The sequence below is a fragment of the Neovison vison genome, chromosome X, assembly GCF_020171115.1.
Source record: "Neovison vison isolate M4711 chromosome X, ASM_NN_V1, whole genome shotgun sequence".
NCBI classification, from domain to species: domain Eukaryota; kingdom Metazoa; phylum Chordata; class Mammalia; order Carnivora; family Mustelidae; genus Neogale; species Neogale vison.
Window position 1 is genome coordinate 59,208,852 of NC_058105.1, and position 23,842 is coordinate 59,232,693.

The window sequence follows — 23,842 nt, forward strand, 5'->3', positions numbered from 1 at the left end:
TCTTAAATTTTTGCTTACTGACTAATAATTAAATGTTGTTATTTTAGGTACCTATTTAGTTTTAATAATATTTTATGCAGCATCCATTTGTTATTTTAATGGCCAGAATTCCTAAAGATTCTATGTTTACAAAAATTCCTTTTGTATTTTTCTTATAAGACTTGGATTGGGAATCGAAGAAGGAAATATCGTTTAATGGGGATTGAAGTTCCGCCTCCAAGAGGAGGCCCTGCTGATTTCTCTGAGCAACCTGAGTCTGGTTCTTTGTCTGCACTGACATCAGGAGAGGAAGCTGGTCCTGAAGTAGGAGAGGATAATGAAAGAAATGATGAAGTATCCATCTGTTTGTCTGAAGGAAGCTCTCAAGGTATTTCATATGCTGCACTTCCTAATAATAGCTTTTGTAAATTTGTTGGATTTTAATTTGCTCTCAGCTAATTGCATTCCACATTTAAAGTCTTCAAAACTTTTGTTTTAACATTTGAAAAGAAATTTATTTATTTTGACTATATATTGTTTAAAGATTTTATTTATTTATTTGACAGAGAGAAAGAGATCACAAGTAGGCAGAGAGGCAGGCAGAGAGAGGGGGAAGCAAGCTCCCTGTTGAGCAGAGAGCCTGATGCAGGGCTTGATCCCAGGACACTGGGATCATGACCTGAGTGGAAGGCAGAGGCTTAACCCACTGAGCCACGTAGGCACCCCTTGATTATATATTTATATATACACACTTACATAATGAAATGATTACTACAGTCAAACTAATTAATACATCCATTCCTCACATAGTTACCATTTATGTATATGGTGAGAGCACCTGAAATCTACTCTCTTAACAAATTTCTAGTATGCAGTATTGAATTGTTTATTGTAATAATCATGCTGTACATTAAATCTCTGGACTTTTCCATCCTATGTAATTGCAAATTTGTATCCTTTGGCCAAATTCCCCCATTTCCTGACCTCCCCACCATGGTAACTATCATTCTGTTCTCTGCTTCTCTTTGGCTTTCTAAGAGTCCACATATAAGTGAGATTGTCAGTATTTTTAGTTCTGTGCCTGGCTTATTTACTCTAACATGATGCCTCCAGGTTCATCCATGCATTGAGAATGACAGGAGCTCCTTTATTTAAGACTGAATAAATTCCCGTGTGTGTGTGTGTGTGTGTTAATATGTATATATTATATATTCATATAAATAATTAATATATATATTTCTCAATTTATCCATTTATCTGTCAACAAATACTTAGGTTGCTTCCATATTTGGGTAATATAAATAATGTTGCAAGAAATGTGAGAGCACAGATATCTCTTTGAGGTACTAATTGTATTTCTTTTGTTTATATATCCAGAAGAGTGATTACTGGATCACATGGTAGTTGTAGCTTTAGGTTTTTGAGGAACCCCCATACTGTTTTGCATAATGGCTGTGCCAATTTGCATTTAGACCAATGGTGTACAAGAGTTCCCTTTGCTCTCTATCCTCACCAACACCCATTGTTTTTTAATCTTTTTTTTTTAATTTTTAATGCCTCCACCTAAAGAGCCTCATTGAGTCATCACAATACTTATCTACCACAATAATGATCTCTCACATTTAGAAATGTTGGTTATTGCAACAATCCATAATTATAATTAAGGACATGACGGTTTTTATTTTATTGGAATTATAATCGATTTATGTTAGAACATCATCAATGTATTATAATAAAAGAAAGTATGGTATAATGTGATTAACATCAGGGTATTAGGCAACCTGGGTGAAAGTTCTAGATCTTTCACTAGATGATTATGTGACTTCAGGCAAAACATTTAATTCATGGGGCCTTAGCTCCACATCTGTAAACTAAGGAAAATAGGCTGGATCATCTTTATAACAGTGCTCAGTGTTTCCCTAGTGAGAATTGAAATAATAACATGCACTTTTTCAATGAATACTTTTATTAAGGTTTAATTTACATATCATAAAATTCATCTATTGTCAATGTAGAATCCCATAAATTTTAGTAAGTTTTATAGAGTTGTGGATTATCACCATCACTAAAATACAACTTTAGAATATTTTCATCACTTCAAAAAATTTGAGCCCATTTGTAATCAACCCTCACTTCCACATCCAAACCCAGGCAACCACAGATCTACTTTCTGACAGTATAAACTTGTATTTTCTGAATATTTCATATGAAAGGAATCATACAATATATAGCCTTTTTGCAACTTAGAGAAAGAAAAAGAATCTTGCACTGACCAATTTTGTTTAATTTACTTATCAGAATATTAACAACAGGGGCACCTCGGTGGCTCAGTGGGTTAAAGCCTCTGCCTTCGGCTCAGGTCATGGTCCCAGGGTCCTGGGATCCAGCCCCACATCGGACTCTCTGCTCAGCAGGGAACCTGCTTCCTCCTCTCTCTCTCTCTCTCTGCCTACCTGTGATCTCTATCTGTCAAACAAATAAATAAAAAAAATCTTTAAAAAAATGAATATTAACAACATATTTTTCAGTTTAATTTTTGCCTTTTAAATTTGATTATGGATGTCAGAACTTTTGTTTATAATATTTATGTTGCCAAATATATCAATCTTTTTCTTTATGGTTTCTGACTTCAGTGTCCTGATTATATTTTATCACAATGGAATATGTTAACATACCCCCATGTTTGCATCTTATATTCTCATGGTTTCATTTTTACAACTTGATATTTATTTGGTGTAGAATTTATTTTACTTTAAGGTATGTGAGGAAAACCCCTAATTTTATTTTTCCAAATGGTTAACCAGTTGCCTTTACACTGTTTGTTAAATAATCCAGCATTTTCCCAGTGAGTTTAATTGTAGCTTTTTATCAAGTATTATATACATACACACATATATGTATACATACACATCTTAGGTTTCCTGTTATGTTACATTGATCTAATTATTTATAACTGTGGCTTTATAAAATATCTAAATATCTGGTAGTGATCTGATTACTCTTCTTAGCTCTTGTAGCACCAGATTCTTCTAGATTGACATTAGAATTGCTTAGTCATACCTTTCCCCAATCCCTCTCCCCCAAAATCATTTTTTAAAAGATTTTATTTATTTATTTGACAGAGAGAGATTACAAGTAGGCAGAGAGGCAGGTAGAGAGAGAAGGAGGAGGAAGCAGGCTCCCTGCTGAGCAGAGAGCCCGATGCAGGACTCGATCCCAGGACCCCGAGATCATGACCTGAGCCAAAGGCAGCGGCTTAACCCACTGAGCCACCCAGGCGCCCGCCCCCAAAATCATTTTAAGATTTTTTTATTGACACTGCATTAAGTGGGTAGTAAAATATAGAAAGATAAATTCAGTTTTGCATGTGTTAAGTTTTAGATGACATTAGAACTTCCATGTGGAGCTGTTCAGCAGACTCATGGATAATGTGGGTTTGAAACCCAGAAGAGGAATTAAGACATGAAAAGAAATATAGGAACCACCCACATTGAGGCAAAAAAAAAAAAAGTCTAGCCATAGAAATAGAAAATATAGTTAAGTGAGAAAATGGAAAATAAAAAAGAAGATGTATAAGAGCTGTGTGTTGAGAAATATCCAGATTTGGGGGCTAGAGAAGAAAAGGGAGCCATCAAAAGAATATTCAGATATAGGAGAATGAAGATGTTATGTTATTACTAAAATCAAAGAAAGAGATTTCAGAAGAAAGAAATATCATTATCTTGGTCATCTCTTGGAAGATAAATAGAAACTTCTCTCTTATGAGGCATCTAAAAATGGCAAAATGTATATAAGTGGTCAATATAATGGTACCAGAAGATGAGAGACAGGGATATGAGGAGTTGTTCATTGAGTATAAAGTTACAATTTTACAACTATAGTATAACTGTTAGACAACATAGTTCCTATAGCTGGCAATAAGGGGTTATAGACTTAAAAAAATCTTGTTAAAAGGGTAAATCATATTGTGTTCTTAACACAAAAAATAAGGATACAAGAAAACTTCTGGAGGTGATGGATATGTTTATTACCTGGATTGTGGTGATGGTAACATGAGTGTATTCACATGTCCAAACTCACCAAATTGTATATATTAATTATGTGTATGTGGTGTATGCCAATTATAACTTAATAAAAAAGAAAAATGAAAATAAAATTTTAAAAAGAATGAGAACCCATTGAATTGGGTGATTAAGGGATTCTTTCAAAAAACAATGTGTGTTGCAAGATAGAAGCCAACAGATTGCAATAGGTTGAGTAATGAACAGCATATAAAAGCTCTTAGTATTGCCAGGGCCATATATTTTAATACCAAGTGTTTAAAAATTTTTGTGAATGTTCAGTTGTTTCCTTTCGCACGCGCTCTCTCTCTCTTCCCTCCCTCCCTCTGTCTCTCTCACTGTCTTTGCTGTTGGTATTGACGAAGATGATAACACAGAATTTGGTGTACAGGAAAACTGTGAAGTAGGAAAAAAAAGAAGCTATTTCATCATTTCCAAATCCCTTATTTATAATCTGGTCCATTAAACCATTTTTGTCTTCTATTAGTCTCTACTAAATTATATGTGCCTGGGAATACTTGAATATTTTCAGTGATTTATGAATGGATCTTTAGAGAATGATGGCTGGCAACTATTTATAAGATTATGGGGTTTTGTGTTTTTCCGTGAGTGGGTGGGAAAGCTATGAAGAAATATTCTGATTGAAGTAAATTACATAAGCCCCTAAAGGGGAGTTTCAACCTAAGACTTCTACTTCCCCACTTAAAAAGGAATTTTAAAAAATCAGTAGTTAATGGGGAAAAAGTGAGTTAATTTTAAGGTTGCTAATGGACCACTGCTCCTACACTGCCATCCTTTGTCATTTAATAGTGTGTTCTGTAGGTGGCTGGCATAGCAATCAAGACCTAATGAGAAAAAGGAGAGAGAGAAGTTAATATATGAATCAAAAAATACTTGATGGGAAGTGAGATTGCCTAGAATTCCTTTCAGTGGCTTATTTTTTACAGCTGCACAATAACCTTTTCATTCTCATCAGAAGTTGGAGCAGAAAAATATAAAAGAGTTTTAAAATATAAAAAGAGCCCTTTTTGGTACTATTTCCAATGAGTTCTGTACTATTTTCTCTCTCATTTTGCTGATGGAAAATGCTAAACTGATTGATTTAGCTGTGTAATTCTTTTGTGATGATTAAGTGAATTGTATCATGTGGCCTAGACTAATATCATAACTTTATGATATGCTACATTATTCTCTTTCAGTTTTGAACATGTAGTTAAATGTGTTTACTTTGAGATTTCCATTTGCTACGTCTGAGAGATATGGAGACAAAATAGAGTAGTTGCCCATATTATTTCAAAATTCTAACAACTTGAAACATAGTCCCTTATAATATAGCTGTTGCTTCAAGAAAATTAATCTTCTAAATAAGAAAAAGAAAAATATATTTAAAGCAGGAACATTTTACATGTTAAAAATTAGTTTTAAAATGTGTTAAACTTTTCTAGGAAAAAACTCTACATGCTGAAAGAAGGATTATATTTTTTTATATATTTTTAATTTTTTTAAGTTTTGTTTTGTTTTGTTTTTTAGTTTTTATTTATTTATTTGACAGGATGAGAGAGATCACATAGGCAGAGAGGCAGGCAGAGAAGGAGGAGGAAGTAGTCTCCCTGCTGAGCAGAAAGCCCAATGCAGGGCTTGGGGCTAGATCCCAGGACCCTGAGATCATGACCTGAGCCAGAGGCAGAGGCTTAACCCACTGAGCCACCCAGGTGCCCCAAAGCATTATATTTTTAAAATAAAGTAAAAGGCAAGTTTAGCCCAAATCACCAAAAAGTGTTACGATCTTTTAGCAGTTTCAGTTCCATTTTTTCTTTCCTGAGAAACAGGTACTTCCCTGATACAAGATTCTGACTTACCTCTAAACTTCCACCTTCTGTCTCCCACCTTCACTTCTTCCATTTTGTTTTCCTTTCCCTGTGTGGAAATAAAGAGAAAGGAGATGTGGTAAAGCTGCCTGGCTTCACCCCTCACAGGACTGCAAACTCCAGCAAAAGTAATAGATGACTCAGCTCTTTAATGTAAAATTCTGTGTCTCTGCTAAAATACATGCATGGCTGAGCAATTTTAAAGATTCTTACTATCCTGAGAATCAAACTTTTTAAAGTATGAGAGTAACATCTTTAATGTTAAATTTTATAGCAAGGCCACTTTTCATGTGTGTGGGTTTATATGGCTGTGCATATAAAGTATAGTTTAGCAGGTACTCAGTTTAAGTATATTGACTACCATATAGAGTGCCCTCTAGAGTTTTTACTGATAATACCTTTACTTATTTATTTTACAATTTGCGGAGTTGCCTTTCCTGAGGAATAAGCGACATATTGACTGTGTTTAGCCTTCAAACTTGCAGTACTGTGGAAGCTATCTGCAAGCAAAAGAAAACATGCCTTATTCAGCTGTATCACATCATACATTTTTATTTTAGAAATCCTCAAAATAATTTTTATTTACATCTAATAAAATATCAAACCCTGCATATATATATGGCCAGTAAAGCATAAATGTATATAGTTTTGAGCAAGTAGGAACAGAAACATAAAGCAAAGCCATAAGGAATGATACCAGTAATGATCTTATTGATGAGCACTGTAACATCTATTCTGACAGTTAGTCCTAGTATCAGCTCTGCAGCTAAACCTGGTAACAACCCACCCTTCATTTAATTTAGTTGCTGATTACATAGGTTTCGAAATTCCTGTGATTTGAAATGTCTAAATAATGAATAAAGTCTCCTCCATCTAGGAATCATTTTTTTATTAAAAAAATAAATTGAATTTATGGTGTTCAATAGAGGCAGCGAAAGTATTTTGCAAAATACAACATCCATTCATGATAAAAACCCTCAACAAAGTAGGTGTAGAGGCATTATACCTCAACAAAATAGAAGCCATTTATGAAAAATCCACAGGTAATGCCATCCTCAATGGGAAAAAAACAGAGCTTTTTCTCTACAGTTAGGAACAAGACAGAGATGTCCCCTCTCAGTACTGTTATTTAACATAGTGCTGGAAGTCCTAGCCATAGCAATCAGAAAGCAAAAGAAATAAAAGTAATCCAACTTGGCAAGGAAGAAGTCATACTTTGACTATTTGCAGATGACACGATATTCTGTATAGAAAACCTAAAAGCCTCCACCAAAAAAAAAAAAAAAAAAAGAATACAACAAAACTGTTAGAACAGATACAGGAATTCAGTGAAGTTGCAGGACACAAAATCAACATACAGAAATCTGTTGCATTTCTATACAGCAATAAAGAAGCAGCAGAAAAAGAAATCAAGGAACAAATCCTTTATAAAATTACACCAAAAATCATGAGATACCTACGAATAAACCTAACCAAAGAGGTAAAAGATCTGCACTCTGAAAACTATAGAACATTCATGTAAGAAATTGAAAATGACACAAAGAAATGGACATCCCATGCTCATAGATTGGAAGAAAAAATATTGTTAAGATGTCTATACTACCCCAAACAATCTCCACATTTAATGCAATCTCTATCAAAATACCAACAGCATTTTTCACAGAGATAGAATGAATAATCCTAACATTTGTACAGAACTACAAAAGATTATTATAGCTAAAGAAATCCTGAAAAAGAAAAGCAAAGCTGGAGGCATCACGATTCTGGACTATATTACAAAGCTGTATTGATCAAAATGGTGTGGTGCTGCCACAGAAATAGACATGTAGACCAATAGAACAGAATAGAAAACCCAGAAATGAACCCACAACTCTATATCAATTAATCTTTAACAAAGCAGGAGAGATTATTCAATGAGAAAAATTATCTTCCCCAAATGGTGGTGGGAAAACTGGACAAGTACATGCAAAATACAACATACACAAAATTAATCCAAAATGGATCAAAGACCAAAATGTGAGACTTGAAACCATAAAAATCCTAGAAGTGAACACAGGCACTAATTTCTTTGACACTGGCTGCAGTATCTTCTTTTTAGATACGTCTCCTGAGACAAAGGAAACAAAAAACAAACTATCAGGACAACATCAAAATAAGATGTTTCTGCACAGTGAAGGAAACAACCAACAAAACTAAAATGCACACTATGGAATGGCAGAAGATATTTGCAAGTGATGTATCCAATAAAGGGTTAGTATCCAAAATATATAAAGAACTTATAAAACTAAAGACCCAAAAAGTGAATAGCCCAATTAAAAATGGGCAGAAGAGGCAAATTGACATTTTTCCAATGAAGGCATACAGATGGCCAACAAACACATGAAAAGATGCTCAACATCACTCATCATCAGGAAAATGCAAATCAAAACTACAAGTTATCACCTCACACCTGTCAGAATGGCTGAAATAAAAAACGCAAAAAACAACAAGTTCTGGGAGCAACATGAAGAAAAATTAACCTTGTGCACTCTTGGTGGGAATGCAAACTGATCACCCACTGTGGAAAACAGTAGAGAAGTTTCTCAAAAATTAAAATTGAGCTACCCTATAATCCAGTAATGGTACTACTAGGTATATACCCAAAAAGTACAAAAACACTAATTTGAAATGAAACATGCACCCTTATGTTTACTGCAGCATTATTTACAAGAGCCAAACTATGGAAGTGGCCCAAGCACCTGTCGATAGATAATTAGATAAAGAAGATGTGGTGTATATATATATACAACTGGTTATTATTCAGCCATAAAAGAAAGTGAAATTTTACCATTTGCAATGACATGGATGGAGGTAGAAAGTATTATGCTAAGCAAAATAAGTTAGAGAAAGACAAATACCATATGATCAGTCATATGTGGAGTTTAAGAAACAAAACAAATAAGCAAAGGGAATAAAAAGTGAGAAAGAGGCAAACTAAGAAAGAGACTCCTTTTTTTAAGATTTTATTTATTTATTTGACAGAGCGAGATCACAAGTAGGCAGAGAGACAGGCAGAGAGAGAGGAGGAAGCAGGCTCCCTGCCAAGCAGAGAGCCCGATGTGGGACTCAGTCCCAGGACCCTGAGATCATCACCTGATCCGAAGGCAGAGACTTAACCCACTGACCCACCCAGGTGCCCAGAAATAGACTCTTAACTATAGAGAACAAACTGATGGTTACCAATAGGGAGGTGAGGTGGATGGGTGGAATAGGTGATGGGGTTTAAGAAGTACACTTGTTGTGTTTAGGCAGTGGGTGTTGTAAGGAATTGTTGAATCACTATATTGTATGCCCAAACCTAATATTACACTGTATGTTAAGTAACTGGAATTTAAATAAAAACATGAAAATCACTAACTTGATAAATAAATAAATTGAATTTATGGTGGACTTTGCATTAAAATTTTGGTAAAGTTTTGCTGTATATCTTAAACCTAATTCTTTATGTCCTCATGTGAGTTCCTCCATTAGTTTTTGTTTCGTTTTGTTTTGTTTTTTTGTTTTTCTGTTAATGCTCTATGCTCATACAGGGCACCTCTACACATCTTTCCATGGGAAGGAATGTGTCTGGAAAAATCTTAGGAAGACTGATAAATATTTTTGTTCTTTTTTTAAAAAAGATTTTTATTTATCTATTTGAGAGAGTTAGAGTGAGAAGGATTACAGAGGGAGAGGGAGAAGCAGACTCGCTGCTGAGTGGGGAGCCCAGTATTGGGCTAGATCCCAGGACTTGAGCCAAAGGCAGATGCTTAACTGACTGAGCCACCCAGGCACTCCTTTCTTCTGCTTTCTATGATGAAATAAAACATCAGCTACCAGTGGCTTATTGATCTTATTGATTCTTTCAAAAAAACAGCTTCTAGTTTCATTGATACATTCTACTGTATCTCTGGTTTCTACCTCATTGATCTCAGCTCTAATCTTGATGATTTCCCTTCTTATGTGTGGAGTTGTTTTGATTTGTTGTTCATTCTCCAGTTCTTTAAGGTGTAGAGACAGCTGATGTGTTCTAGCTTTTTCAAATTTTTTGAGCGAGGCTTGGATGGCTATTTATTTTCCCCTTAGGACCGCCTTTGCCATATCCTATAGGTTTCGGACCCAAGTGTCTTCATTCTCATTGGTTTCTATGAATTGTTTCAGTTCTTCTTTGATCTCCTGGCTGATCCAAGCATTCTTAAGCAAGGTGGTCTTTAGCTTCCAGGTGTTTGAGTTCCTTCGGAACTTTTCCTTGTGATTGAGCTCCAGTTTCAAAGCATTGTGATCTGAGAATATGCAGGGAATAATCTCAGTCTTTTGGTATCGGTTGAGTCCTGATTTGTGACCCAGTATGTGGTCTATTCTGGAGAAGGTTCCGTGTGCACTTGAGAAGAATGAGTATTCTATTGTTTTGGGGTGGAATGTTCTGTATATATCTATGAGGTCCATCTGGTCCAATGTGTCATTCAATGCTCTTGTTTCTTTATTGATTTTCTGCTTCGATGATCTGTCTAATTCTGAAAGAGGTGTGTTAAGATCTCCTACAATTATTGTATTCATATCAATATGACTCTTTATCTTGATTAACAGTTTTCTTAAGTAATTAGCTGCTCCCATATTGGGAGCATAGATATTCACAATTGTTAGATCATCTTGGTGGATAGTCCCTTTAAGGATTATGTAGTGTCCTTCTGTATCTCTGACTACAGTCTTTAGTTTGAAGTCCAATTTATCTGATATGAGAATCGCTACCCCAGCCTTCTTTTGAGGGCCATTGGCATGAAAGATGCTTCTCCATCCCTTCACTTTCAGTCTGCGTGTATCTTTAGGTTCAAAATGGGTCTCTTGTAGACAACATATGGATGGGCCCTGTCATTTTATCCAATCTGCAACCCTGTGCTGTTTTATGGGTGCATTTAGGCCATTCACATTGAGAGTGATTATTGATAGATATGTTTTTATTGACATCGAGTTACCTTTGAAGTCTTTCTGTAGACTGTCTCTCTATTTCTGTTCAATGCTATTCTTGGGATTTTTCCTCTTTTATAGAACCCCCCTTAATATTTCCTGCAGTGTTGGCTGGGTGGTTGCATAGTCTTTTAAGCCTTGCCGGTCTTGAAAACTCTTTATCTCTCCATCCATTTTGAATGTCAGTCTTGCTGGATAAAGTATTCTTGCCTGCATGTTCTTCTCATTTAGTGCCCTGAATATATCTTGCCAGCCTCTTCTGGCTTGCCAGGTCTCTGTGGACAGGTCTGACGTTATTCTGATGGGCTTCCCTCTGTAAGTAAGGAGCCTCTTTGCCCTGGCGGCTTTCAAGAGATTATACCTACAATTATAATTCCTCAATTTTGACTTCTTTCAAGATATGTCTCCAAAGGCAAAGGAAACAAAAGCGAAAATAAACTTTTGGGACTTCATCAAAATCAAAAGCTTCTGCACAGCAAAGGAAACAGTCAAAAAAACAAAGAGGCAACCCACGGAATGGGAGAAGATATTTGCAAATGACAGTACAGACAAAAGGTTGATATCCAGGATCTATAATGAACTCCTCAAACTCAACACACATGAAACAGGCAAACACATCAAAAAATGGGCAGAAGATATGAACAGACACTTCTCCAATCAAGACATACAAATGGCTATCAGACACATGAAAAAATGCTCATCATCATTAGCCCTCAGGGAGATTCAAATTAAAACCACATTGAGATAGCACCTTACACCAGTTAGAATGGCCAAAATTAACAAAACAGGAAACAACATGTGTTGGAGAGGATGTGGAGAAAGGGGAACCCTCTTACACTGTTGGTGGGAGTGCAAGTTGGTGCAGCCTCTTTGGAGAACAGTGTGGAGATTCCTCAAGAAATTAAAAATAGAGCTTCCCTATGACCCTGCAATTGCACTCCTGGGTATTTACCCCAAAGATACAGATGTCGTGAAAAGAAGGGCCATCTGTACCCCAATGTTTATAGCAGCAATGGCCACGGTCGCCAAACTATGGAAAGAACCAAGATGCCCTTCAACGGATGAATGGATAAGGAAGATGTTGTCCATATACACTATGGAGTATTATGCCTCCATCAGAAAGGATGAATACCCACCTTTTGTAGCAACATGGACGGGACTGGAAGAGATTATGCTGAGTGAAATAAGTCAAGCAGAGAGAATCAATTATCATATGGTTTCACTTATTTGTGGAGCATAACAAATAACATGGAGGACAAGGGGCGTTAGAGAGGAGAAGGGAATTTGGGTAAATTGGAATGGGAGGTGAACCATGAGAGACTATGGACTCTGAAAAACAATCTGAGGGGTTTGAAGTGGTAGGGGGGGTGGGAGGTTGGGGTACCAGGTGGTGGGTATTATAGAGGGTACAGCTTGCATGGAGCACTGGGTGTGGTGAAAAAATAATGAATACTGTTTTTCTGAAAATAAATAAATTGAAAAAAAAAAAACATCAGCTACCAAGAGGCAGACAACTTCAGCTAGTGTTTAAATAATCTCAATGACATGACTGTGCATAAAGAAGAGAGAAACATTGCTGTCTTATTTTATTAAGGAGTAGATAGATGTAGGGGTAATCAAAGAGAGGGCTTTATTTGGTAGACAGCCTATGCTGTGAACTAGCCACTTCTCCTAGCTCAACACAGAGAGTTTTTAAAAGACTTGTTTCTTTTAATTAATTTTTATTAGTTTAACCTTTTCACATTTTAAGAATATTGAATTTTTTATTTTACTTAAAACCAATTAATTAACATATATTGTATTAGTTTCAGAGGTAGAGTTTAGTGATTCATCAGTTGCATATAACACCCAGTGCTCATCACATCATGTGCCCTCATTAATGCTCATCACCCAGTTACCCCATCCCCCCAACCCCTTTCCCTCCAGCAACCCCCAATTTATTTCCTATAGTTAAGAGTCTCTTATGGTTTTTCTCCATTTTGATCATAAAAGGAATACATGTTCATTACAGAAAATATATGAATATACAGTAAGAAGTTTTGACATAATCCTACCTCTCAGCAATAACTATTCTTAAAATAGGAGCAGGTGAATATTCTTGCCAGTGTTTTCTCCTTGCATATATGCAGGGGTATGTGTGTGTGTATGTATGTGTATTCACATACACTTGCTTTTTCAAAAAATTGGAAATGTACTATATTTATAGTTTTATATCATGTATTCAAAAATTGCTTTTATCATTTTTTCTCTTATTACAACCAGTGATACAAATTCATTATAAAAATATTTCAATATAAGTAAGCAAATTAAAAAAAATAATAAGTATTGAAATAAGTAAAATTAGACCAAAGAAAAAAATAAAATTTCCTGTAATTCCATCCAAAAATAATAATGTCAATATTTTGGTCTAAATAATATCAGTCTTTTCATTGTAGATGAAAATGTACAATTTTTTCTTTTATAAAATTAAGATCATAGGGATGTCTGGGTGGCTCAGTTAAGCAACCAACTCTTGGTTTTGGCTCAGGTCATGATCTCAGGGTCATGAGATGGAACCCCATGGTGGGCTCCATGCTTAGCACAGAGTCTGCTAGAGATTCTCTCCCTCTCTCCTTCTACTCCTCCCCCATTTGCACTCACATCCTCTCTATAAATAAATAAATAAATAAATAAAATCATGGTGTAACTACATAGTAGGTTTTGTTACCTTCATTTGTTCACTTAACAGTAGATGGTGAATATTTTCCTTAGTATCAACTCTTCTTGCCCTTCATTTTTATAGTATTTATTAAAGGAATAGGTCCTAAATGAAACAATCATCCATTGTTAAGCATATAGACTGCTTCAATTTTTTCTTCCAATTATAAACAGCACAGTAGCGGCCATCCTTGTATTTGTACTTATCCATACTTATTTCCTAGAAGGCACTGTTAGAAGTACAACTGCTTATCAAAGCATATATGATATAAATTTATCATTTGTGTCTATTTATTTGTAAAGATTTTGTTTATTTATTTGACAGAGTGAGAGAGCACTAGCAGGGGTGGTGGCAGAGGAAGAGGGAGAAACCAGATCCCCACTGAGGTGGGAGCCCACTGTGAGGCTTAATCCCAGGACCCTGGGATTATGACCTGAGCTAAAGGCAGATGCTTAACTGAATGAGCCACCCAGACACCCCCATTTGTATCTTTTTAAAATAAAGAAATTATTTAAGTGATCTTGAGAGAAGCATTCTCAATAAAGTTTTGAGGAATGAAAAATGAAATCACAGCATTTTTTTTTCCATAGAAGAGTCCAGTGAAGTTCCAAATGAGGCAAGGGTTCATAAGGAGGAGGACCACCATGCAGTATCTGCAGATAATGTGGTATGTACATTTTAAAATTCTTTCTTCATGATGGTTTCTTTCCTACATGATGGATTTCAAGGATATGTTTCTAGTTGGTAATAATATCAGTGTTATCGTAATTATATTCTTCTCCACTTCACAAGCCAAAACAAAGCTGTCATCAATGAAATTATTTATCTTTGAGGGTTAAAGAAATGAAATTTAAAGCACTGTCATTTCTGCCTCAATTTTTTTGACTGAAGAGATTTGCGAATATAAAAACCCAAAACTTACTACATATAGACTTTTTATACATATGTTATTTTTCTTTAATATATTTAGCAAAGAACAGAATTAAGGCTGAGGTTAGACTGCAATAATGAAAGAAGGCTTTCTTAGTTCTAAGACTTGTATCTGATTCAGATACACTTGACTCTCATTCAGAGTTCTCTTTTCAGACGATATCTGTCTTTACTACGTTTGGAACATTCCCTTCTTTCTAGTTGAATTAGACTCTCTTAGTCTTAAAAATTGCCCTGATGGAGGAAAGACAATATTAACATGCTGAAATATAGGCAGAGACAGGGTATATGTGGATTTAACTGGGCTTTGTGAAAATGTAAACATTATTGGTATATAGAAATGTTCTCAAAGCAGCTGTTTTAGCACGTCTGTTTGTATCCTGACTTCTCAAGTAATATAGAAATCAAAATAATATTAAAGTCAAACATAAAGGCAAATGCCATTTTGTTTTTTCTTTCAAAGTGATTTTTGCTTGATTGTGGTCTTTTAAAAAATGGTCCCTATAATGGCTTTCTCTGTTACAAAATGGGTGTAACTTCATTTCTGGTTTCTATTATAAACATTATTTATAGGACACTATAATTCTTCCACATCTCCTTAGTAGAAGTTGAACACATAAATTACAGTTTTGTTCTTTTTTGTTAAGCAACAGTTTATAACAGTATTTTCCACATGCAGAATATAGTTTAGGATTACATTTACTGAACTGATTTCAGTCCTGATTTCAATTGATGTCTGACCCTACTAACACAACTCAATAGACATATAGGAAAACAAACTTTGATTTTAATGAAATGTATTCATTAGATAGCTGGTAATAATTATTTCCACAATTAGTTGTGTTAATATTCTCAAATTCGGTGAAGTAATAATCTTCTCTGCTCTAGATTTGAGTTACACTAAACAAGTTATATACAATTATTTACAAACTAAACCCTTTTTTCTTCTGTAAACACATGCTCATTTTTAGTCTGAATTTCTCTGCATTGGATCTCTCCTCAGCAGACATTTGGAAATAATAAATGAAATAATTGCATGGAATGACCCAACTCATTTAAGCATCTAATTTTTGGGAAAAAAATTCACTTTTAGAGACAGAACTTCAGACTGTCAAAGGTCCATCTCCTCTGCCTGTAACTTTGAGTGCCCGCAATTATTCATAGATGGCAAATCACAAAAACATTTAAGACTGATTTATATGCAAAAATCTATAGAGTGGACTTTGGAGCTTTCTTCCCTGGATTACTTACCTCTTTTTTTCCAGAACTGATCCAAACAGAGAATCTAAAAAAATTTTTTTTTGAAAGTATCAAATTAGGTCTAGTGAAAGCTGACATACTGAAACCCCAAGTTTATAGTGATTTTAATAAAAAAAAATTAGATTCATCTCCAATCAGCAGTAGAAATCAGTTTCATTGCAACTATCCTCTTGACTCAGAAGCCTGTAGGTCACACATCCTGTTATGGTTACATATCCTCATAGGCAATGTGTTAAGTATGATCATTCCAGGTATGTTTGGGACTTTTGAAATATTGTTATTCAAATTCCAATGAATTAGCATACAGTATAATATTAGTTTCATGTGTACAATATAGTAATTCAATACTTCCATGCAATACCAGTGCTCAAATATTTAGAGCTCATTTTGGTTTTGCTTTTGCTTTTTTAAAAAATAATGTTCTATGATTAGAGAACTTTCTTTGCCCCCATGGTTGGGAGTTTACTGGTCGTTCTTCACGTCAGCAGTAAGCTGTTTTGTTGACTCTTTTGACAGATATTTAATTAGTACCTACTGTGTGCAAAATACTGTACGAACTATGTTACACCTTAATTATAACATAATGACACTTTAGGATCTCTCTCTCTCCCTTTTACTGTTCAGTGAAGGAAGAAAATCACCAGTTTATTTTTATAATTATATCATAAATGTCTGCTTTCAATTTGTCTAGCTAATGGAGTGCATTAAATAAGTGACTTAGAAAACTGCATTTGACTTTGGAATGCATGTCACATATTGATATTTTACATTAGAAATTGTAAAGATGTACATGGTAATTAAAAAACAAAACAATGCAACAAAGTAGACATGGTTAGCATTAGAAAGACTCCTCTTAAAGGAAGGGAGTTTCCTGTCACTGGAGGGCGCTATTTAAGCAGAATTCAAATGCCTCTTGTTTTTCAGAAATATTGTGAGAGACTTTTCTATTTTAAATAGTTTTATAATAATTTTTTAGTTAAAAAGCAGTCATCAGCTAAAGGTAGCAAAAAGTGGCTCAGACATACACTGTATATAACACTGAAGAACCAGTTATCAGAATTTATTCTGGATAACTTAGACAAGACAACCCCATCATTAAAACTAAACATTGAATGTTTATGTACTATACATTGTTGGATATAGTGTTGATGATCAGATACGTATTTATGAAAACTTCTCTACTTGTGTTACAGAAAATAGAAATTATTGATGATGAAGAAAGTGACATGATAAGTAATTCTGAAGTTGAACAAGTCAATTCTCTCTTGGATTATAAGGTAAAAGTAATTTCAAATTCTGAATTCCTTAAAAGAAGGTACTAAATGAGGCAGACTTTTATATTGCCTTTGTACTAGCTTATTTCACTTTCAATTTTTTTAATAAGTTAAAGTGGGGCTCCCTATTGACTTTCTCAGGCACTTAGATACCAGTTAGGATATGGACATTTTAATTAATTCTGGCTGGTTTAGCGGTTATTGTTTTAAGCAAAGAGCTTGATGAATGGGAGTAGGTATTGAGAGTGTACATCAAGGTGAGGCAGGACATAATGGTAGTTAATGTGAAATTTATGACAGTGGCCTTAAAGCTAGTGTTTACTTTTAAATGGTGGTAAAGGGGAGAATTTTTTCCAGTGGCCCTTGCTAATTTTATCTTGAATTGCAAATTTTGAAGATCATTTTTAGGGAACCAGTTTTAGAAGTTTAAAGACAATTCCTGAAGCAAATGCCAAATGAATATAAAGAGAAGTGATATTTTCTTAAATTCACTGGTACCTAAACTGAAAGGCTTACTTTGAGAGTGTGCCATATGTAACTTTATGAAATTTTGACATGAGCTATCTGTCTATATCGATATGTTTTCTGCATGGATATGTAGTTGTTTTCCTTTGTTAATCAATATCCTATCTTACTAGGTAACCTCGGGCCTCTGAAATTTTGGCCAAACAATCATTCTGTCCATACAGAGAAGCCCTTTGGTGGAAAACTTTAAGTGTTCAAAGCAGAGATTAATAATCTTAAAATGCTAACAGAAAATAAGATTTAATCAGAAAAGATAATAGCTGTCATTTTCTCAAAACTCTTTTCCATTTTTCTATAATTGAAAGTTATGTCATTCAACAGATTGTTCCCTAAATGTTTATAGCATGTCAGACTTTATAATATTGAATATTATCATCAGAAGACAATTATCTTTTGAAATTTATTCCATAAGTGCCTAAAGAGCACAGCATAATCCTGTATTTAAACTGTATTTCCGACTAATGAAATTTTAGGATTGTTTCTGAACTATAAGAGATCATTCTAATCTCTCCTACATAGTCATAAAATATTTCCAAATGCCCAATTCAGGTTTAAAAGTGCTCTGTGCCACTTGGCACAGGATATGGACAGAGGAGAGGACTGGATTGCACAGCTGTTAAGTATTCTCCTCTTAACACTCTCAAAAAGGTCAAATGGGGCTGGGCTCAGTACAAAGGATACTTTGGAGAACCTTAAATTTCTGGAGTGCCACTTGAGAAGGTTTGGAGCTAAAGACCAGGGTAGGGTAGAGTATCTAACCCAGGAATGCTAGTTAACATTTTTATTGAACTTTACAGGACATTTAATGATCCTGTGTTTTCCATGTGGTAAATGATGTGGGAACAAGAAGTCCTTAACTACCCTATTAGGAATGTCTTCGACAACACATCACCACCTACATAAATTTACTTTTTAACTCTAAAAATTTAACAATTGTATAGAAATATATTTTTCATAATCATTATTAAAAACACTTCACCTCATCTGTGAATTGCATTGCCTTAATTCTAAAGTCAGGACAAATTAGTGAAAGAAACACAGTGACAGACTAGGAGACTCCTGTGCCTACCTCTTCCCTCAGACACACCTAGGCAACACTACATCTATGCAACGATCTCTGAAAAAATGATGAACACTAGCAGAAGAGACATTCCACAGCTAGTCATAGAGAGAAAGCCACATTGAAAGGGGTAAGAGGGGCAGAGAGGCATTTGGGAACCAAACTCTCTGTGTGACTAAACACAAACAAGAGGGACATCACAACTACAGAGAAGTGAGAGACTCAGACCCCACACAGGGCACCACTGGTGCTGGAGACACATACTAGGAAGACAATTCCCCTTAATGTCTGACTTTGAAAACTAGCAGACTTTAACTCTGGGAGCTTTAAAAATCAGTAAGCTTGATGTCAGGGAACCTGGAGGTTGCTGGAAAACCAAGTACCTACCCATAAAGAACCACATATTAGTAATATAAATGAGCCCAAGACATAGCATAGAAACAGCAGTTTGGAAAGTGGCTGGGTTATACATGAAAGAGATTTATTGGGTCATCTTAGACCATGTGCCAGAAGGGCAAGGATCTGCAAATTTCTACAAGAACAAAAGTGTAAGCTATCACCTGTTTCTTTCCCTCCCCCAGTGTAAAAAGCCAAAAGCTTAAAACAACAATTTATAACACTCTCCATCTTCCTTGTCAACACAAATGCTTCACCCTGTAATTCCCCTGTGGACCAACTACACCCAACCTACCTACCATGGCAGGCACAAGTTCCAAAGCTGCTCCTGCCCAACCACACCTGTTATGCAGCTTAGGCCCAGACCAGTGCCACTCCAAAGTGACCCCCATCGTGGGGAGGTGTAACAAACCCACACAACAGGCACCCACAGTTCCTGTAGCCAGGCCTCTTATCTGCATGTACAGGGACTGAGCCCTACACTTCTGTGCAGTTTTGGCAGAGAGGCTAATAGCATGTTGCTAGGATGTGTAATGGGCCCACCCACCAACCGGTCCTACCTGGCCTCAGCCCAGACTCTCAAAAGTGTATTCACAGAGGCCCACAGAAGTAGGCCTTTGAAGCTATCTGAGCTGAAGGTAAACATGGCTCAGCCACAAGAGAAGGATACATACAGCCCACACAGGGGACACCTGTGGGACACCTGGTTCTGGTGACATGTGAACACTGTGCTGTAGGGCACCACAGGACCTCTTCTACAGAAGGCCACAATTTTTAAAATCAGAAGATGTAGCTGACCTACCTAACACATAGAAACAAACACAGAGAGTTAGATGAAATGAGGAGACAGAGTAATATGTCCCAAATGAAAGAACAAGACAAAATCACAGTAAAAGAGTGAAATGAAACAAAGATGAGCAATATGCCTGATAAAGAGTTCAAAGTAAAGGTCATAAAGGTACTCAGAAGACTTGAGAAAAGAGTGGATAAACCCAGTGAGAACTTCCAAAAAGAGAGAGAGAATATAAACAAGAATGAGTCAGAGCTCAAGAGTTCAATAACTCACATGAAAAATACACTAGAGGAAATTAACAGCAGATTAGAGAATGCAGAAAAATGGATCGGGGATCTGGAAGACAAGATAATGGGAAGTAACCAATCTGAACATCAAAAAGCAGAAAAAATAATGGAGGAGAATAGGTTAAAAAAATTAATAAAACAATACAACACTATCATTCATAATAACATCCACATTATAGAAATCCCAGAAGAAGAGAGAAAGAAAGGGCCAAAAAAATCTATTTGAAAAAAATAATAGCTGGAAACTTCCTTAACCTGAGGAAGGAAATAGAAATACAGATTCAAGAAGTAAAAGGAGCCCAAACAAGATGAACCCAAGGAGGGCTACACCAAGACACATAATAATTAAAATGGCTAAATGTAATGATAGAATTTAAAAGCAACAAAAGAAAATGGTTACAAGCAAAGGAAACCCCAAAAGGCTATTAGCTAATTTTTCACCAGAAAAATATAGGCCAGAAGGGATTGGCATGATATATTTAAAGTGAAAAAAGGAAAAAAAAATACAACTTAGAATAACCTACCCAGCAAGGTTATCATTCAGAATTAAAGGGGATAGAAAGAATTTCCCAGACAAAAGAAGTTAAAGGAATTCATCACCACTAAATCTACTTTACAAGTAATGATAAAGGGACTTTTTTGAGTGTAAAGAGAAGGCCATGACTAGGAGTAAGAAAATTAAGAAAGGAAACATTCATGGGAATAACAAACATATAGTGAAAGGTAGATTAGTCACTTATAAAACCAGTATGGAGGTTAAAACACAAAAGTAGTGAAATCAAGTGTGCCTAAAATAATCAGTTAAGGGATACATGAAATAAGATGTCAAATATGACATCATATACATAAAACGTGGAGGAGGAAGTCACAATTTAGTGCTTTTAGAATGTGTTCAAACTTAAGTGACCATCAACTTATTATAGATTGCTATACACAGAAAATGTAATATATGAATGCAATGGCAACTACAAGACAAAAAATTACAAGAAACAGAAAATAAATGGAAGGGAAGCTAAGCATAACACTAAAGAAAGCCATCAAAACATAAGGGAAGTAAACAAGAGAAGACTGGAACAAAGAAGAACTACCACAACAACCAGAAAACAATTTTTTAAATGGCAATAAGTATGTATCCATTAATAATTACTCTAAAGGCAAGTGGACCAAATGCTCCAATCAAAAAGCACAGGGTGACTGAATGGATAAAAAAGCAAGATTCATCTATATCATGCCTACGAAACACTTAATTCAGACCTAAAGACACATGTAAATTGAAAGTGAAGGGATGGAAGAATATTTACCATGCCAATGGAAGCAAAAAAGAAAGCTGGGTAGCACTACTTATATGAGACAAAATAGGCTTTAAAACAAAGAGTGTAATAAGAGACAAACAAGGATACTACATAATGATAAAGGGGAAAATCCAACAAGACGATATAACTATTATAAATATTTAAATATTTATGCACCCAACATGGCACTGAAATACATAAAGCAAATATTAACAGACATAAAGGGGGAAATTGACAGTGATACAACAATAGCAGGGGACTTTAACAACTCACTTGCATCAGTGGATAGATCATCCAGACAGAAATCAACAAGGAAACTGGCTTTGAATGGCACTTACTCCAGATAAACCTGATGGTCATTTCCAGAACGTTCTACGCAGAAGCAGAGGAACACACAATCTCTTCAAGGGCACATGACACATTCTCCAGGATAGGTCATATATCAGGCCATACAACAAGTCTCAATAAATTTTAAAAGATTAAAATAATATCAAGCATAATATTAACCACAATAGTATGAAACTAGAAATCAATCACGGGGTGGAGGGGAACTGGAAAAAACACAAGCACACAGAGGTAAACAACACAGTACTGAACAAACAATAGGTCAATGAAGAAATCAAAGGTAATTTAAAAAATGCATGGAGACAAATGAAAATGTAAACACAACAGTCCAAATATTTAGGATGCAGCAAAAGCAGTTCTAAGAGTGAGGTTTATATAGCAATAGAGACATACTTCAAGAAATGAGAACTATCTCAAATTAACAACCAAACCTCACACCTAAAGGAAACAGAAAAAGAAGAACAAAGTCTGAAGCTAGTAGAAGGAAGGAAATAATAAATATTAGAGTAAGAGTAAGTAAAATAGAGACAAAAAAATAACAGAGAGGATCAATGATACCAAGAGCTGCTTCTTTGAAAAGATAAACAAAATTGATAACCCCCTACCCAGACTCATCAAGAAAAAAGAGATGACTCAAATAAAATGAAGGGGGAGAAATATGAACCGATACCACAGAAATATGAAGAATTAAGAGAATATTGTGGAAAAATTATATGCCAACAAATATGACAACCTAGAAAAATGAATAAATTCCTAGAAACATAGTCTTCCAAACTGTCCGTAGATAGGTGAATGGGTAAAGAAGAAATCATTTGTGTGTGTGTGTTTGTGTTTATGTGTATGTGGTGTATGTGTATTACTTCACCATAAAAAAAGAGTGAGATTTTGTCACTTGCAACCACGTGGATGGACCTAGAGGGTATCACACTAATTAAAATGAATTCAACAGAGAAAGATGAATACCGTTTGGTTTCACTTATACACAGAATTCAGGAAACAAAACAAATGAACAAACAAAATAAACAGACACTTAAATACAGAGAACAAAGTGGTGGTTGCCAGAGAGGAGGAGGTTGGGTGAATGAGCAAAATAGATGAAGGGAATTAAGAGATACAAATTTCCAGTTATAAAATAAATAAGTTGCAGAGTACTAAAGTACAATGTATGGAATATATTCAATAACATTGTAGTAACATTGTATGGTGACAGACTGGGACTATACTTATTGTCATGAGCATTGAGAAACTTGTCAAATCAATATTTTGTATACTTGAAACCAATATAACATTGTATGTCAATTTTACTTCAATAATAATAATTATGTAGCAAACTAATATATATAAAATATATGTATATGTGTAAATGTATATACACTTCCATGCTTATGCATATGAAACTGCTGGATTATAAAGAAAAGATGTAAAAATGTTCAACTGTAATGGAATTCCCAATTTTACACTTCCAACATCAGTGAATAGGAATTCTATTAATCTCCTTGAGTAGTACTGTCTGATTTTTACATGTTATTAGCCTTTCTGTTTCATTTGAAATATTATTGTATTGTGGTTTTAATTTTCATTTTCCTGGTAATTCATATACCTAAATATTTAATTATGATATTGGCTTTTTCTATAATCTTTTTGAAGTAACTTTTCAAGTATTTTGCCCAATTTTCTAATACATTAATGTCTTTTCCTTATTGATTTATTGGAGATTAGTTAGATTGAAAACTATTTTCTCCCAGAAAGAAAAATAAGATAGAAATTAAGGGTAAATAAAACCCCATATAGTGGTTCTTATTGCTGATTTCAGAATATTGACTTAAAACAGCTTATCTAACATAACACAATAAAAAATAAATTAAAAAAACAGCTTATCAGTTTTGAAATTCAGTCTTTTTTCAGAGAACAGTTGTGTTCTCTTTTGCATATGCATGCTAGTGTTCCTTGTTTTGGGATCATAATCACTTTGTTGGTTTCTTAAATATATTCATCATAAGTATTTTGAAAGCAGAGATTTATCTTAGTCATCCATGTGTTCCCTGGCCCTAGTTTCCAGCACAAAGGTGCCCAGCATTTAGTTCGCATGAG

At 35.0% G+C, this 23,842-nt stretch overlaps 1 protein-coding gene across 1 annotated transcript in view; it reads left to right on the top strand.

Moving 5' to 3' along the window:
- Positions 1-23,842, top strand: part of HDX (highly divergent homeobox) — a 195,752-nt gene that overhangs the window by 160,070 nt on the left and 11,840 nt on the right. The window contains exons 5-7 of the mRNA XM_044235562.1: positions 160-367; positions 14,180-14,256; positions 16,973-17,056. Of these exons, the coding sequence (XP_044091497.1) occupies positions 160-367; positions 14,180-14,256; positions 16,973-17,056 (369 nt within the window). The remainder of the gene's footprint in view (positions 1-159; positions 368-14,179; positions 14,257-16,972; positions 17,057-23,842) is intronic.